Genomic DNA, 15,915 nt, shown 5'->3' on the forward strand with positions numbered 1-15,915 from the left:
GGAAGTCTGGTTGGCATCATGGTAGCATCTGGAACCTGGTGTTCTCTCCCGAGAATGCCAGGTTGAAAGCTGCTTCTTTTCGGAGTACACACCAGGAATTGTCTCCAAGTCTCCATCTTGGCTCCGCCTCGCCGCCTCCCCCTTTTATTTTTATTTATTTGTTTGTTTTACTCGATAGAGATAGAGAAAAATCAAGAAGGGGGAGATAGACACCACAGAACTACTTCACCATTCTCAAGCTTTCCCCTGCAGGTGGGGGTTAGGGGCTTGAACTCAGGTACTTCTGTTTTGCCATGTGTGTGCTTTAACTGGGTGTTCCACCCCCTGGCCCCTGCCCCTTTTCGATCTCTTTATGATAGGCAGAATGGAAGAGGTAACCTTTGGTTTGCATAAATGCTGAATTTTGGCTTGCAAGACATTGCAGGAGACAACAGCTAGACAGGTAATGGCAAGACAGATCTCCCCTCAGCCAAAGCCTAATCAACAAACTCTTCCTGGGTTGCCCAGCTGCACTACTTTGGACTACAACTCCCGGCGGGACTTGTGTGACAGGGACGTGCGTCCCGCGAAGAGCGTGTGCGACTCATGCTGAGTGACGGAAGTGGGCGGGGCGTGCCTGAATGAGCGCATTTCGGTTCCACAATAGGAGGAACCGTGGAGAGGGGGCGGAGTCAAGGTTTGGCTCAGCCAATAGTTTGCGGTAAAACGGAAGGGACGGGGCATGGCCGGCCTTTCTCGCGTTCTGCGAGGGGCTCACTGAGCCCTGGGACGCGGGTTTGGGGCGTGAGGAGGCGTTGCTCTGGGGCCTCAGCTGCCGCGCACAGGAGGAGATGGCGGCACGCTGGAGCAGCGAGAATGTGGTGGTGGAGTTCCGAGACTCCCAGGTGAGCTGCTGGGGGCTAATGGAGCCTTCTGGACTTGCGCTCTCTCGGGCCCCCCAGCTCCCCTCCCCCACGGCTCCGAGAGCCTGTGGGAGGAGGGAGACCTCGGTTCAGTTTGGGGAGATGGAGCGTGGGGAATCCCAGATCGTCAGAACAGAGCGAGTGACTTGCAGACCGTGGAGGGCGGTTTGTGCAGCACTGAGGGGGTTTTGAGCATCCTCGCTGGGGGACCAGGTGTGGGGTCAGGCTTGGGACATCGAGGCACCAAGGTTGTTGCACGAGTGTGCGCCCGCGAGCGCTGAGAACTTTCCCACGACCTGGACGGGGAGCTCGGCGGCGGGTGTTTGCGCCCCTACACGGCTCTGTGCTTAGTGATTTGGGCCCAATCGAAGGAATTTCTCTGAGACTCTGCAGCGTGGACCGAACCTTGCCTCATGGAATTCTTCTGTGGAGTCAATAAAAAAGTCGCATGTTTGGGGGCCGGGCGGTAGCACAATAGGATGAGCGCAAAAGGCGGAAAGTGCAAGGACCAGTGGAAGGATACCGGCTCCAGCCCCCGGTTCCCCACCTACAGTGGGGTCGCTTCACAAGCGGTGAAGCAGGTCTGCAGGTGTCTATCTTTCTCTCCCCCTCTCTGTCTTCCTCTCCTCTCCATTTCTCTCTGTCCTATCCAACAACAACGACAGCAGTAACAACAACAATAATAAAGACAAGGGCAACAAAAGGGGAAAAAATGGCCTTCAGGAGCAATGGATTTGTATTGCAGGCACTGAGCCCCAGCAATATCCCTGGAGGAAAAAAAAAATCGCATGTTTGGAGCCATGAGGTGATACACCTGGTTGAGCGCACAGTTGGTTTTTTTAAAAAAAATATTTTATTTAAAACAAGGGCAACAAAAGGGAATAAATAAATAAATGTTTAAAAAAATATTTATTAATGAGAAAGATGGGGGATAGAGCGGGAGAGAACTAGACATCACTCTGGTACATGAGCTTCTGGGGATTGAATTCTGAACCTTATGCTTGAGAGTCCAGTATTTTATCCACTCCACCACCTCCCAGACCACACTGCACTTTATCATGAATAAGGACCTGGGTTCAAGTCCCTAGCTCTCACCTGTAGGGGGAAAGTTTCACGAGCCATGAAGCAGTACTGCAGGTCTCTCTCTCCCTCTCCCTCTACCTCTCCACACACACACACACACACACACTCTCTCTCTCTCTCTCTCTCTCAATTTTTTTCCTTTTTTTAAGTATTCCCTTTTGTTGTCCTTGTTGTTTTATTGTTGTAATTATTATTGATGTCGTTGTTGTTGGATAGGACAGAGAGAAATGGAGAGAGAGGAGGGGAAGACAGAGAAGGGGGAGAGAAAAACACCTGTAGACTTGCTTCACCACCTGTGAAGCGACTCCCGGGATCTTAATGACTGTCAGTCCTTGTGCTTTGAGCTACGTGCGTTCAACCCAAGACTCCCTTTATTTACTTTTTACTTTTACTTTTGTTTCTGTTTCTGTTTTTTCCCCAAGATTGTTGCTGGGGCTTGGTGCCAGCACTATGAATCCACTGCTCTTGGTGGCCATTTTTTCCCATTTTATTTGATAGGAGAAATTGAGAGGGGAGGGGGAGGTAGGGTGGGTGAGCAAGAGAAAGACATCTGCAAACCTGCTTCACTGCTTGTAAGACATCCCCCCTGCAGATGGGAGCCAGGGGCTGGAACTCAGATCCTTGCATGGGTCCTTGCACTTGTTCTTGTACTTGGTACAATTTGCACTTAACTGAGTGTGCCATTGCCTGGTCCCTAGAGTTTTTTTTGCAGTCAGAGATAGGGAGATACCACAGCACCAGAACTTCTCCCCATATCATGGCATCTTCCATGTGGTGCAGGCATTTGAACCCAGGCAGAGCTCATCACAAGGCATGTCCTCTTTGCTCTGGCTTATTTTGTACATTTCTTTCTTTCTTTCTTTTTCTTTTTGCCTCCAGGGTTATTGGTGCCTGCACCATGAATCCACTGCTCCTGGAGGCCATTTTTCCCCCCTCTTTTGTTGCCCTTGTTGTTGTAGCCTTGTTGTGGTTATTGTTCGTTGTTGTTGGATAGGACAGAGAGAAATGGAGAGAGGAGGGGAAGATGGGGGTGGGTGGGTGGGGGGGGTGGGGTGGGGGGGTGGGGGTTTCGGGGGGTGGGGGGGGAAGAAAGACACCTGCACACCTGCTTCACTGCCTGTAAAGCGACTCCCTGACTCCCCTGCAGATGAAAGCGACTCCCCTGCAGGTGGGGAGCCGGGGGCTCGAACCAGGATCCCTATGTGCGCTCAACCCGCTGTGCTACCGCCCAAGCCCCCTGTACATTTCTTTCTTTCCTTTTTTTTAGCTTAGGGCATTATGTTTGTGATTCCATTGCTTCTGGGTCAGTTTTTTAAATTTTATTTTGTTATTTGTTTAAATTTTATTTATTGTGTAGAGACAGAAATTGGAAGGGAAGGAAGAGAGAAAATGAGACTCCTTAGCATTTCCATTGTTTTATAAGCTTCCCCCTGCACGTGGAGACCAGGGGCTGAACCCAGGTCCTTGAGCATGGTAACACATGCTTAACCAGGTGTGCCACCACCCAGCCTCTAACTCTTTTTATTTCAGATAGGAAGAGGGAGGGAGAAGAAGAGAAAGAAAGAGGGGAGAGACACCTTTCATGGAGCTTTCTCTGTGCTGTGGTATTTTGTGTTGTGGTGTTAGAATCTGGGATCTTGTGTATGGTAAGACAATGCCCTACTTAGGGGAGCTATCTCCCAGCTCCCGTGTTCTTTTTTTTGATTCATGAAAGATTCATACAGGGAGTAGGGCAGTAGCGCAGCTGGTTAAGCGTAGGTGGCGCAAAGTGCAAGGACCAACGTAAGGAACCCGGTTCTTGCCCTGGCTCCCCACTTGCAGGGGAATCGCTTCACAAGCAGTGAAGCAGGACTGCAGGTGTCTGTCTTTCTCTCCCCCTCTCTGTCTTCCCCTCCTCTCTGTCCTATCTAACAACGACATCAACAACAACAATAATAACTACAGCAATAAAACAAGGACAACAAAAAGGGAATAAATAAATAAATAAATGTTAAAAAGGAAAGAACCATACAAGATAAATAGATATTCCATTTTTCCAAATGGGGAAGTTGAACCCTATTTGATCCCAAGTAACTTAGCCAAGACTTTTTACTTTGTTTCCATATTGGGATTTGAACTTCTAGGCCTTTATTGAGGTTATTGCATTATGTTGCTTCATACTGTGTGAGTCTATACATAGGAAATGTGTGTGTCTGTGCACGTGCGTGCACACCCCCCACCCACTCAAGATAATCTTGGTGATTATCTTTATTTTTATTTATTTATTTTCTTTTGTTGCCCTTATTGTTTTATTGTTGTAATTTTTGTTGTTATTGATGTCGTTGTTGGATAGGACAGAAATGGAGAGAGGAGGGGAAGACAGAGAGGGGGGAGAAAGATAGACACCTACAGACCTGCTTCACCGCCTGTGAAGCGATTCCACTGCAGATGGGGAGCTGGGGGCTCGAACCTGGATCCTTAAGCTGGTCCTTGCGCTTCACGCCAGGTGCGCTTAACCCACTGTGCTACCCGCCTGACTCCCGGTGATTATCTTTATTTAACAATTATATACCTTTGGTGTGCCAGACTTTAGTTAATTCATATTTGCTCATTTATTCAACAAGGGATTTATTTATCTCTTGCCTGGTTCACACTGTCAGTCACTGTGTTGATACATAAGTGGTTTATATTGAATGGAAGTCTGGAGTATAATAATGCAATATGTTTTCCTTTATTTTTAAATATTTATTTCCCTTTTGTTGCCGTTTTTAAATATTTTGTTCCCTTTTGTTGTTATTTTTATTGTTGTTGTAGTTATTATAGTTGTTTATGTCATTCTTGTTGGATAGGACAGAGAGAAATGGAGAGAGGAGAGGAAGGCAGAGAGGGGGAGAGAAAGATAGATACCTGCAGACCTGCTTCACCACCTGTGAAGCAACTCCCCTGCAGGTGGGGAGCCCGGGCTCAAACTGGGATCCTTACACCAGTTCTTGCACTTTGTGCCACGTGCACTTAACCCGCTGTGCTACCGCCGGACTCCCCCACTATTTTCCTTTTTATACAACCCCAGCCTGTCTTTTGCCATAGGCTTAATGAGTGGATGAGCCACCTGCCATTTTTCTTATTGGGCCCTCTGCTACATGCCCTCCATGGAGAATCTGAGCAGCAGTGTTAGGATTAAAGGATTCTGAAGCACTTTGCACTGTCGGCACATTGTCTCCCAAGGGAGTTGCCTGACTCCTAGGGGAAAAGAATTATATTCCTGTTCCCCTTCTTGTTTTTTGCTTTCACTGGGGGACTAAGAACAGACTCATGGATGGTACCTCTGAGCTTGTTAATTTGGAAGCTACTGATTTGTAAGCCCTTTAATTCTCATAGAAAGGCAGGCAGTCTCTTTCCTACTTCTATATAGGGAGAGCTGTAATTGAAGACACCTGCAGAGAGGGTGCTGCCACATATATTAGGATGCTATGAAATGGCATCAAATAATTAAACTGAAGCAGCAGTTGTCATAGGAAGAGAACAAAGTAAATTGGGTAATTTTAAGTGCCTTGCAGGAGTGCAGGAGTTTCTGTTCTTTTTTTTTTTTTTTTTCCCTTTTCCTTTCTGAATTTTGTTTACTTGGAAGGGTATATCTTAATGTGAATTAGCCTAGTTTTGTGGTTGATTTTGATGGTGATTGGAAGGGGTAGGGATCCATTTTCATTAACCATCTCACAAATGTAGAAAGAAAAAATAGGAGCCAGGTTAGTGGCGCACCTGGTTTAGCATGCACGTTACAGTGCCTAAGGACTCAAGTTTGAGCTGTTGGTCCCCACCTGCAGGGGGAAAGCTTTGCAAGTGGTGAAGTAGTGCTGCAGGTGTCTCTCTGTCTCTCTTCTTATCTCCCCCTTTCCTCTAGATATCTGGCTGTCTCTATCCAATAAGCAAATAAAAATATTAAAAAATGTGGCCTGGGAGGTGGTTCAGTGGATAAAGCACTGGATTCTCAACCATGAGGTCCTGAGTTCAATCCCTGGCAGCACATGTACCAGAGTGATGTCTAGTTCTTTCTCTTCTCCACTTCTCCTATCTTTCTCATGAAAAAATAAATACATTATAAAAAAATATTAAAAAAATAAAAATATAGAGAGGGAAGGGGCCCGGGCCGTGGCACACCCAGTTAAATGCACATAATACTAAGTGCAAAGACCAATGCAAGGATCTAAGTTTGAGCCCCTACCTCCCACCTGCGGATAGGTCGCTTCACAAGTGATCCCCCCTGCAGGTGGGGAGCCGGGGGCTTGAACCAGGATCCTTATGCCTTGTATGCTTAACCTGCAGCACTATTGCGTGGCCCCTAATGTTATCTTTTGTATTGCTGAGTAGATCTCCATTGAGTATATAGCCTATAATTTAGACTATTTCAGGTATATTCTAAGGGGCCCATGACTTTTTTTGCCTGAGCCCCACAAATAACGTGCAAGTGGGCTAAAAGTATTGATCTGAACCTCATTAAAAATCTTTCAAGGGTGATCTGGGAGGTGGCGCAGTGGATAAAGTGTCGGATTCTCATGCATGAGGTCCTGAGTTCAATCCCTGACAGCACATGTACTTGAGTGATGTCTGGTTCTTTCTCTCTCTCCTCCTATCCCTCTCATTAATAAATAAAATATTAAAACAAACAAACAAAAATCTTTCAAGGGAGTTGGGGGGTAGCGCAGCGGGTTAAGCGCACATGGCGCAAAGCACAATGACAGGTGGTTCGAGCCCCCAGCTCCCCACCTGCAGGGGGCTTCACAAGTGGTGAAGCAGATCTGCAGGTGTCTGTCTTTCTCTCCCCCTCTCTGTCTTCTCCATCTCTCTCCACTTCTCTCTGCCCTATCCAACCATGACAACATCAGAAACAATAACAATAATAACTATAACAAAATAATAAGGGCAACAAAAGGGAATAAATAAATAAATATAAAAAATATTAAAAAAGTGTTTTCAGAACAACGGGTGCTGGGTAGGGCCTTGAATGCTCAAGCATGAGGTCCTGAGTTCAGCCCCTCAACCTGTGGCATCTCATGTGTCAGAGTGATGCTTTGGTTCTCTTTTCCTTCCTCTCTCTTACTATCAGATCAATACATCTTTATAAAAAATAAAAATAATAAATTATTAAAGCTACTAGGTTCTAGAGAACACCCCTCATCTAAAAAAGGTGGAACTTGGGAGCTGTACAGTGGTGCACTGGTGGAGGGTACCCCATTCCCTACCTATAGTGGGGATGCTTCACTAGTGGTGAAGCAGATCTATAGGTGTCTCTGTTTCTCCTTTTTTAAAAAATTTTTATTTATTTATTTGCTATTGGATAGAGACAGAAAAATTGAGATGGGAGAGGGAGATAGAGAAGGAAAGAGACAAAGAGACTCCTGCAACACTGCTTCACCACTTGTGAAGCTTTCCCCCTATAGGTGGGGACCAGGGGCTTAAACCTGCATCATTGTGCACTGTAATGTGTGTGTTTAACCAGGTGCTCCACCTCGGGATCCCCCCCTTCTCTATCTTCCTCTCCCCTCTCAATTTCTTTCTATCCTATCAAATAAAATAGAAAGGAAAAAATGGTCACTGGGAGTGGTGGATTCATAGTGCCAGCGCTGATTCCTAGTGACAACCCTGGTGTCAATTAAAAAGAAATTGTTCATTAAAAAAAAGTGAGGTGGGGTTAGATAGCATAATGGTTATGCAGAGACTCTCATGCCTAAGGCTCTAAAGCCCTAGGTTCCATCCCCTACACCACCATAGGCCAGAGCTGAGCAGTGCTCTGGTTTTGTTTTGTTTTTTTTAAAGGAACTTTAAAATTTTTACAGTTGACATAAATGTTGATTACTTTATAAAAAAATACCTTGAGATGTTACCACTCCCAGTTTCACTAAGAGGACTCAAGAATTGCATTTGTAGTTGTGATTTTTTTTTTTTTTTAAATGTTGGTGCTGGGAATTGAACCTGGGACTTCAGAACCTCGGGAATGAAAGTCTTTCGCATATATAGTATGCTGTCTCCCCACCCCCCTGCAGTTATGATTTTTTACGAGGAGGATACAAAGTGATGTATAAGGGAAAAGATGCATGGGTAGGATACCATGTGGGAAGGTGGGAACTCCCAAGACTCTTCTTCCCATAGAAACATGCAGGGGATGCCTAATTTTCTCAGCATTGCAATGTCCTCGATTGTTGAATTGAAATGTTGTTTCAGTTTAACGTATTGTGAGAAACTCAGTATCCAAGGTTTTTATTTTGAGCTGGTCACAAAGGCACCATCTGGTTAGCACAAATCAATTTCTAGATTCCCAGAGGGATAGCAGGAACCACATTGTTTGACATACAATTTAGGGAATGATGGGAACACTGCCCAAATTGAAGTTCTCGGAAATCAGCCAAGAACCAACCACGGACACTTCATGGGTGGTGGAGCTGTGCATTGGTGTGTCACTCACCTCCTTAAATTTTTTTTTTCACCAGGCTTATTGCTGGGGCTTGGTGCCAGCATAATGAATCCACCCCCTTCTATTTTATTTGATGGGATGGAGAGAATTTGAGAGGGAGAGTGATATAGGTATGGAGAGAGAGATTCCTGCAGACCTGCTTCACAGTTTGTGAAGCGTTCCCCCTTGCAGGTGGAGAGTGGGGGCTTGAACGAGGGTCCTTGTGCATGGTAATGTGTGTGTTCACCTGGTATGCCACTACCCAGCCTGTCTTGCTTCTCTTTGTCTTCCCATACCCCCGTCATAGATACACACACACATTTGGGTACATAGGCTAGATATATTTGGGCCATAGGCTAGAGAGCTAACTTACTGGGGTAAGCCTTGCCATGTGTCCCAGGTTCCAGCCCTGGCAAAATGTGGAAGGTTCCACTGCTTGTGACACCTCCCATGTGCATGGTGTTGGGTGCTTCAACCCTCAGGTCCTTGTTCATGGTAAAGTGTGTGCTTTCCCAGGTGAACCATCATCTCCTGACTATTATTATTATTTAATTATTTTTTTGAGAGCCAGGGTCTCATGCAACTACATTTTCACCACTTTGGGCAGCATTTTTTCTTTTCTTTTTCTTTAAAGTGATTCTTTTTTAATTTATTCCCTTTTGTTGCCCTTGTTGTTTTATTGTTCTAGTTATTATTGATGTCATTGTTGTTGGATAGGACAGAGAGAAATGGAGAGAGGAAGGGAAGACAGAGAAGGGAAGAGAAAGATAGACATCTGCAGACCTGCTTCACTGCTTGTGAAGCGACCCCCCTGCAGGTGGGGAGCCGGGGACTGGAACTGTTTCCTTAGGCTGGTCCTTCACCTGCGCTTAACTTGCTGTGCTACAGCCCGACTCCCTTCTTTCTTTTTCATTCAGGGGAACAAACACTACTATACTGGTGCTTTTTTTTTTTTTGATTTTTTTAAAAAGTTTTTAAAAAATATTTATTTATGGGCAAGGGTAGATAGCATAATGGTTATGCAAACAGACTGTCATGCTTGAGGCTTCAAAGTCCCAGGTTCAATCCCCCGCATCACCATAAGCCAGAGCTGATCAGTGCTCTGGTAAAAAAAAAAAAATAATAAAATAAAATATTTATTTATTTTCCCTTTTTGTTGTCCTTGTTTTATTGATGTAGTGATTATTGTTGTAATTTGATGTCGTTGTTGGATAGGACAGAGAGGAATAGAGAGAGGAGAAGACAGAGGAGAGAAAGATAAACACCTGCAGACCTGCTTCACTGCTTGTGAAGCGACTCCCCTGCAGGTGGGGAGCTGGGGGCTTGAACTGGGATCCTTCCAGCAGTCCTTATGCTTTATGCCACCTGCGCTTAACCTGCTGCGCTACCTACCGCCCAGTCCCTAAAATGGATATGTAATTCAGTCCATTTCCAAATTCAGTGTCATTTGGTTAATATGAAGTATCATACCTGTTTTTTTTTTTTAAGGATTTATTTTTAAAAATTTCTTTTTTCTTTTTTTCTTTATTTTCTTTCTTTCTTTCTTTTTTATTATAGGGTAATTAATGTGTTACATTCAACAGTAAATACAATAGTTTGTACATGCATAACATTCCCCAGTTTCCCATATAACAATACAAGCCCCATTAGGTCCTCTGAATCCTTCTTGGACCTGTATTCTCCCTACCCACCCACCCAGAGTCTTTTACTTTGGTGCAATACGCCAATTCCATTTCAGGTTCTACTTCTGTTTTTTTTTTCTGATCTTGTTTTTCAACTTCTGCCTGAGAGTGAGATCATCCCATATTCATCCTTCTGTTTCTGACTTATTTCACTCAACATGATTTTTTCAAGGTCCATCCAAGATCGGCTGAAAACGGTGAAGTCACCATTTTTTTACAGCCGAGTAGTATTCCATTGTGTATATAGACCACAACTTGCTCAGCCATTCATCTGTTGTTGGACACCTGGGTTGCTTCCAGGTTTTGGCTATTACAAATTGTGCTGCCAAGAACATATGTGTACACAGATCTTTTTTTTTTTGTAATGGTGATAGTGGGAAGCCCTGTCTAGTACCTGATCTGAGGGGAAATGCTTCCAGTTTTTCACCATTGAGTATGATGTTGGCTGTAGGTTTGCTATGTATAGACTCCACTATCTTGAGGAATTTTCATTTATTCCCATTTCTAGTAGTGTACACAGATCTTTTTGGATGGATGTGTTGGGTTCCTTAGGATATATCCCCAGGGGAGGAATTGCAGGATCATAGGGTAGGTCCATTTCTAGCCTTCTGAGAGTTCTCCAGACTATTCTCCACAGAGGTTGGACCAATTTACATTCCCACCAGCAGTGTGGGAGGGTTCCTTTGACCCCACACCCTCTCCAGCATTTGCTGTTGTTACTTTTTCTGATGTATGACATTCTCACAGGAGTGAAGTGGTATCTCATTGTTGTCTTTATTTACATTTCTCTGACAATCAGAGACTTGGAGCATTTTTTCATGTGTTTCTTCTCAGCCTTTTGGATCTCTTCTGTGTTGAATATTCTGTCCATGTGCTCCCTCCATTTTTGGATGGGGTTATTTGTTGTCTTTTTGTTGAGTTTGGCAAGCTCTTTATATATTTTGGTTATTAGCCTCTTGTCTGATGTATGGCATGTAAAGATCTTCTCCCATTCTGTGTGGGGTCTCTTGGTTTGGGTAGTGGTTTCTTTTGCTGTGAAGAAGTTTTTTAATTTGATGTAGTCCCATAGGTTTATACTTGCCTTAGTCTTCTTTGTAATTGGATTCGTTTCATTGAAGATGTCTTTAAAATGCATGCGGAGGGGGTCGGGCGGTGGCACAGTGGGTTAAGCGCATGTGGTGCAAAGCGCAAGGACCGGCGTAAGGATCCCGGTTCGAACCCCGGCTCCCCACCTGCAGGGGAGTCACTTCACAGATGGTGAAGCAGGTCTGCAGGTGTCTATCTTTCTCTCCCCCTCTCTGTCTTCCCCTCCTCTCTCCATTTCTCTCTGTCCTATCCAACAACGAACAACACCAACACCACCAACAATAATAATAATAATAACCACAACGAGGCTACAACAATAAGGGAAACAAAAGGGGGAAAAAATGGCCTCCAGGAGCGGTGGATTCATGGTGCAGGCACCGAGCCCAGCAATAACCCTGGAGGAAAAGAAAAAAAAAAAGTATGCGGAAAAGAGTTCTGCTAATATTTTCTTCTAAGTATTTGATAGTTTGTGGTCTAACATCCAAGTCCTTGATCCACTTGGAATTTACTTTTTTAAAATATTTTATTTATTTATTATTTATTCCCTTTTGTTGCCCTTGTTGTTTTATTGTTGTAGTTATGATTGATGTTGTTCTTGTTGGATAGGACAGAGAGAAATTGAGAGAGCAGGGGAAGACAGGGGGAGAGAAAGACAGACACCTGCAGACCTGCTTCACCGCTTGTGAAGCGACTCCCCTGCAGGTGGGGAGCCGGGGGCTTGAACCGGGATCCTTATGCTGGTCCTTGTGCTTTGCGCCACCTGTGCTTAACCCGCTGCGCTACCGCCTGACTCCCCGGAATTTACTTTTGTATTTGGTGAAATATAGTGGTTCAGTTTCATTCTTCTGCATGTTTCAACCCACTGTTTCCAACACCATATGTTGAAGAGACTCTGCTTTCCCCATTTAATAGTCTGAGCCCCTTTGTCAAAGATTAGATGTCCATAGGTGTGGGGATATTTTTTCTTTTTTGAAATATTTATTTATTCCCTTTTGTTGCCCTTGTTTTATTGTTGTAGTTATTATTGTCGTCGTTGTTGGATAGGACAGAGAGAAAAGGAGACAGGAGGGGAAGACAGAGAGGGGGAGAGAAAGACAGACACCTGCAGACCTGCTTCACCACTTGTGAAGTGACCCCCCTGTAGGTGGGGAGCTGGGGCTCGAACCAGGATCTTTACGCCGGCTTTTGCGCTTTGTGCCACGTACGCTTAACCTGCTGCTACCTACCGTCTCACGCCCAAGAATTTATTTATTTTGTGTTTTATTGGTAGTAGGGCGTTTGATGGTTTACAGCACAGTTGTTTACACTTGGGCACAACTTCTCGATCTTGCATGACGGGTGTCTGCAAAATACTCTTACTCCCAACCTAGAACGTCAAACCTCCCTGCTTTCGATCCTTCCCCAGAGTCTCTTGCTTTAGTGCCGTGCACCACTCCCAGTCCAGGTTTCACTCTGTGTTCCCTCTTTCTGACCATGTCTCCTGAGTTCTACCTACATGTAAAGTCCCTGCATAGATCCTTAAGGCAAAACTAGAGACAAAAAGTATGCTTTTTTTTTGGTGTTATTACTGGTTCACTTTTTTTTTTTTTAAACCAGAACACTGTTCAGTTCTGGTTTATGGTGGTGTGGGGGATTGAACCTGGGACTTTGGAGCCTCAGGCATGAGAGTCTCTTTGCATAGCCATTATGCTATCTGCCCTCCACCTCTGGTTCACCCTTTATTAGTATTCTGTCTCTGTACCACAAGCTTAACAGCTTGAAACATTATCCATTTATTAGTTCATAATTCTGTTGGTCAGAAGACCAGGCACTGTATGACTGGTTTCTCTGTTCAGTGTCTCAGAGGTAGTAATCAAGGTGTCAGTTGACTGTGTTCTCATTTGGAGGGCTTATGTGATTAAGCATCTCTATCTTTTATATTACCTTCTGTCCCTCAGAACTTTTTCATCATATTTAATGATTACATACATTTGCCCTGTCCCCCAAATGTATGTAATCATTAAATAACAGCTCCTCCCCCTAATCTTGGACAACCATGATTTTGCTTTCTCTTTCTTTTTTTTAATTAAACTGTATTTTTAAAAATTATTTATTTTATATAATTTTTATTGATAAAAAGGAAACACTGACAGAAACCATAGGCTAAGAGGGATACAACTCCACACAAATCCCACCACCAGATATTTATTTATTTATTATTGGATAGATGGAGACAGAAATTGAGAGGGGAAGGGGAGATAGAGAGGAAGAGAGACAGAAAGACACCTGCAGCACTGCTTTACCATTTGTGAAGCTTTTCTTCCTGTAGGTGGGGACTGTAATGTATGCACTTACACAAGTGTGCCATGGCCTGGCCCTGCTTTCTCTCTCACTCTCTCTCTCTCTCTTTCTTTCTTTCTCTCTTTCCTTCTTTTTTAAATATTTATTCCCTTTTGCCCTTGTTTTATTATTTTATTTTTTATTTTTAATTTCTTTATTGATAAATTAATGTTTTACATTCAACAGTAAGTACAAAAGTTTGTACATGCATAACATTTCTAAGTTTTACATATAACAATATAACCCCCACTAAGTCCTCTGTCATCCTTCTTGGATCTGTATTCTTCCCCCCCCCCCCAGAGTCTTTTACTTTGGTGCAATACGTCAATTCCAGTTCAGGTTCTACTTGTGTTTTCTCTTCTGATCTTGTTTTTCAACTTTTGCCTGAGAGTGAGATCCTCCCAGATTCATCCTTCTGTTTCTGACTTACTTCACTTAACATGAATTTTTCAAGATCCATCCTTTACTTTAAAGTCTATTGTGTCAGATATGAGAATAGCTGTTCCTTCCCTTTTTTGTGGGCCATTGGCTTGTATGATAGTTTTCCATCCTTTCATTTTGAGTCTGTGTTTGTCTTGTTGAGTTAGATGGGTTTCCTGTAGACAGCATATTGTTGGGTTGTGTTTTCTGATCCATCTTCCTACTCTGTATCTTTTAATAGGTGAATTTAGGCCATTGACATTTATTGATATCAAAGATTGAAGATATTTTAACGCCATTCTTATAGAGTTTTAGAGTGTTCTGATATATGGCCTATTTATGGTGGTCTGACTGTTTATAGGAGACCTTTCAAAACTTCTTTCAGGGCAGGCTTGGTGATAGTTGATTCCTTCAACTGTTGCTTGTCTGAGAAGGTTTTTATGCCTCCATCTAGTCTGAATGACAGTCTAGCAGGATACAGTATTCTTGGTTGAAAGCCTTTCTCGTTGAGCACTTGATAGATATGCCCTTGTTTTATTGTTGTAGTTGTTGTTGTTATTGATGTCGTTGTTGTTGGATAGAGCAGAGAGAAATGGGGAGAGGAGGGGAAGACAGAGAGGGGGAGAGAAAGATACTTGCAGACCTGCTTCACTGCTTGTGAAGCAACTCCCCTGCAGGTGGGGAGCTGGGGGCTAGAACCGGGATCCTTACGCTGGTCCATGTGCTTTGTGCCACCAGCGCTTAACCCACTGTGCTACCACCCAACTTCACTGCTTTCTCTTTCTATGCACATATTCCAGGTACCTCATATAAGTGGAATTATATAATATTTGGCCTTTCGTGTTTAGCATATTTTGCTTAGTATCGTGTTTTCAAGGTTCATCCATGTCATATAGCCTGTATCCCCTTGTATTTACCAACCACCTTTTGTTTATTCATTTGTGTGTTGATGGACATTTGGACTGTTTCAGGTCTCTTCTTTTTTTCTTTCTTTTCAGTTCTCTATATTTTAAGGTCAGTTTAATTGCATCTACATAATCCCTTTGCAGTGGTACCTAACTAGTGTTTGAATAATTTGGAGGAAGACTATGGGTTCAGCCTCTTGAGGATCATATTAGGATTATACCTATTGTACATTCTCTGGAAAGATTGTATTATGCTTGCTTGAATGTACTGTGGTGCTGTCTCTCATACTGTTTCATTGCTTGCCTTCCCAGCTGGGTTTTTCTCTGCTTGTGACTAGTGGAATGAACGATGATGCATAATAATCACTTTCCAGCCTTCAGTGAGAGCACTCTGGCTTCTTGTTTTCAATAGACCCTACCTAGGTCTAGGACATGTTTCTTGAGGGTGTACAAGTATGAGAAGCTATTAATAACACGAGCCAGGGTGAGGAAAATAGTTTGTCTACCATTTATGATTTGTGATTGTAGCAGAAGGTACAAAGTGAATTGTCTTGATAGTCTCGTGAGATGAACTTAGAGCATTTAATAATTAAACAGTGGCACAAACTGTTTCAGAAATGCTCTGAGATTGCAGCAGGGTATGAACTCACCCAAATAAAGAGAATTCAGGACTAATTCAGGAGAATTAGCGCTGTCATAATCATCTTTATGCCTCAGACTGAATGTAAACTCATTGCTTCAGTGTGCTATATTGGGAACTAGATGTTAGATCCTGAAAAGATGTTGGTCTCTAGAACCTAGGCAACCTGAGAAATGGAAACAAGTGAAATGTGCTAGGAACTTCAGATTAAATGTGACCTTAGCATCTCAGTAACAAGAACATAGCCTTGGATGTGGCAGGGTGGTGTTTAAATATTATGTACCTATAAGTAGAACCTTAACTGGAATAGGCGTATTGCACCAAAGTAAAAGACTCTGGGGTGGGTGGGTAGGGAGAATACAGATCCAAGAAGGATGACAGAGGACCTAGTGGGGGTTGTATTGTTATATGGGAAACTGGGGAATGTTATGCATGTACAAACTATTGTATT

The 15,915-nt window shown here is 43.6% G+C and overlaps 1 protein-coding gene across 1 annotated transcript in view; it reads left to right on the forward strand.

Moving 5' to 3' along the window:
• The first annotated feature begins 717 nt into the window (after positions 1 to 717).
• Positions 718 to 15,915, forward strand: part of LOC132536421 (GATOR complex protein WDR59-like) — a 45,913-nt gene continuing 30,715 nt past the window's right edge. The window contains exon 1 of the mRNA XM_060184251.1: positions 718 to 884. Coding sequence (XP_060040234.1) covers positions 831 to 884 — 54 coding nt within the window. The 5' untranslated portion in view covers positions 718 to 830. The remainder of the gene's footprint in view (positions 885 to 15,915) is intronic.

This window comes from Erinaceus europaeus, unplaced genomic scaffold (assembly GCF_950295315.1).
Source record: "Erinaceus europaeus unplaced genomic scaffold, mEriEur2.1 scaffold_462, whole genome shotgun sequence".
Taxonomy (NCBI): domain Eukaryota; kingdom Metazoa; phylum Chordata; class Mammalia; order Eulipotyphla; family Erinaceidae; genus Erinaceus; species Erinaceus europaeus.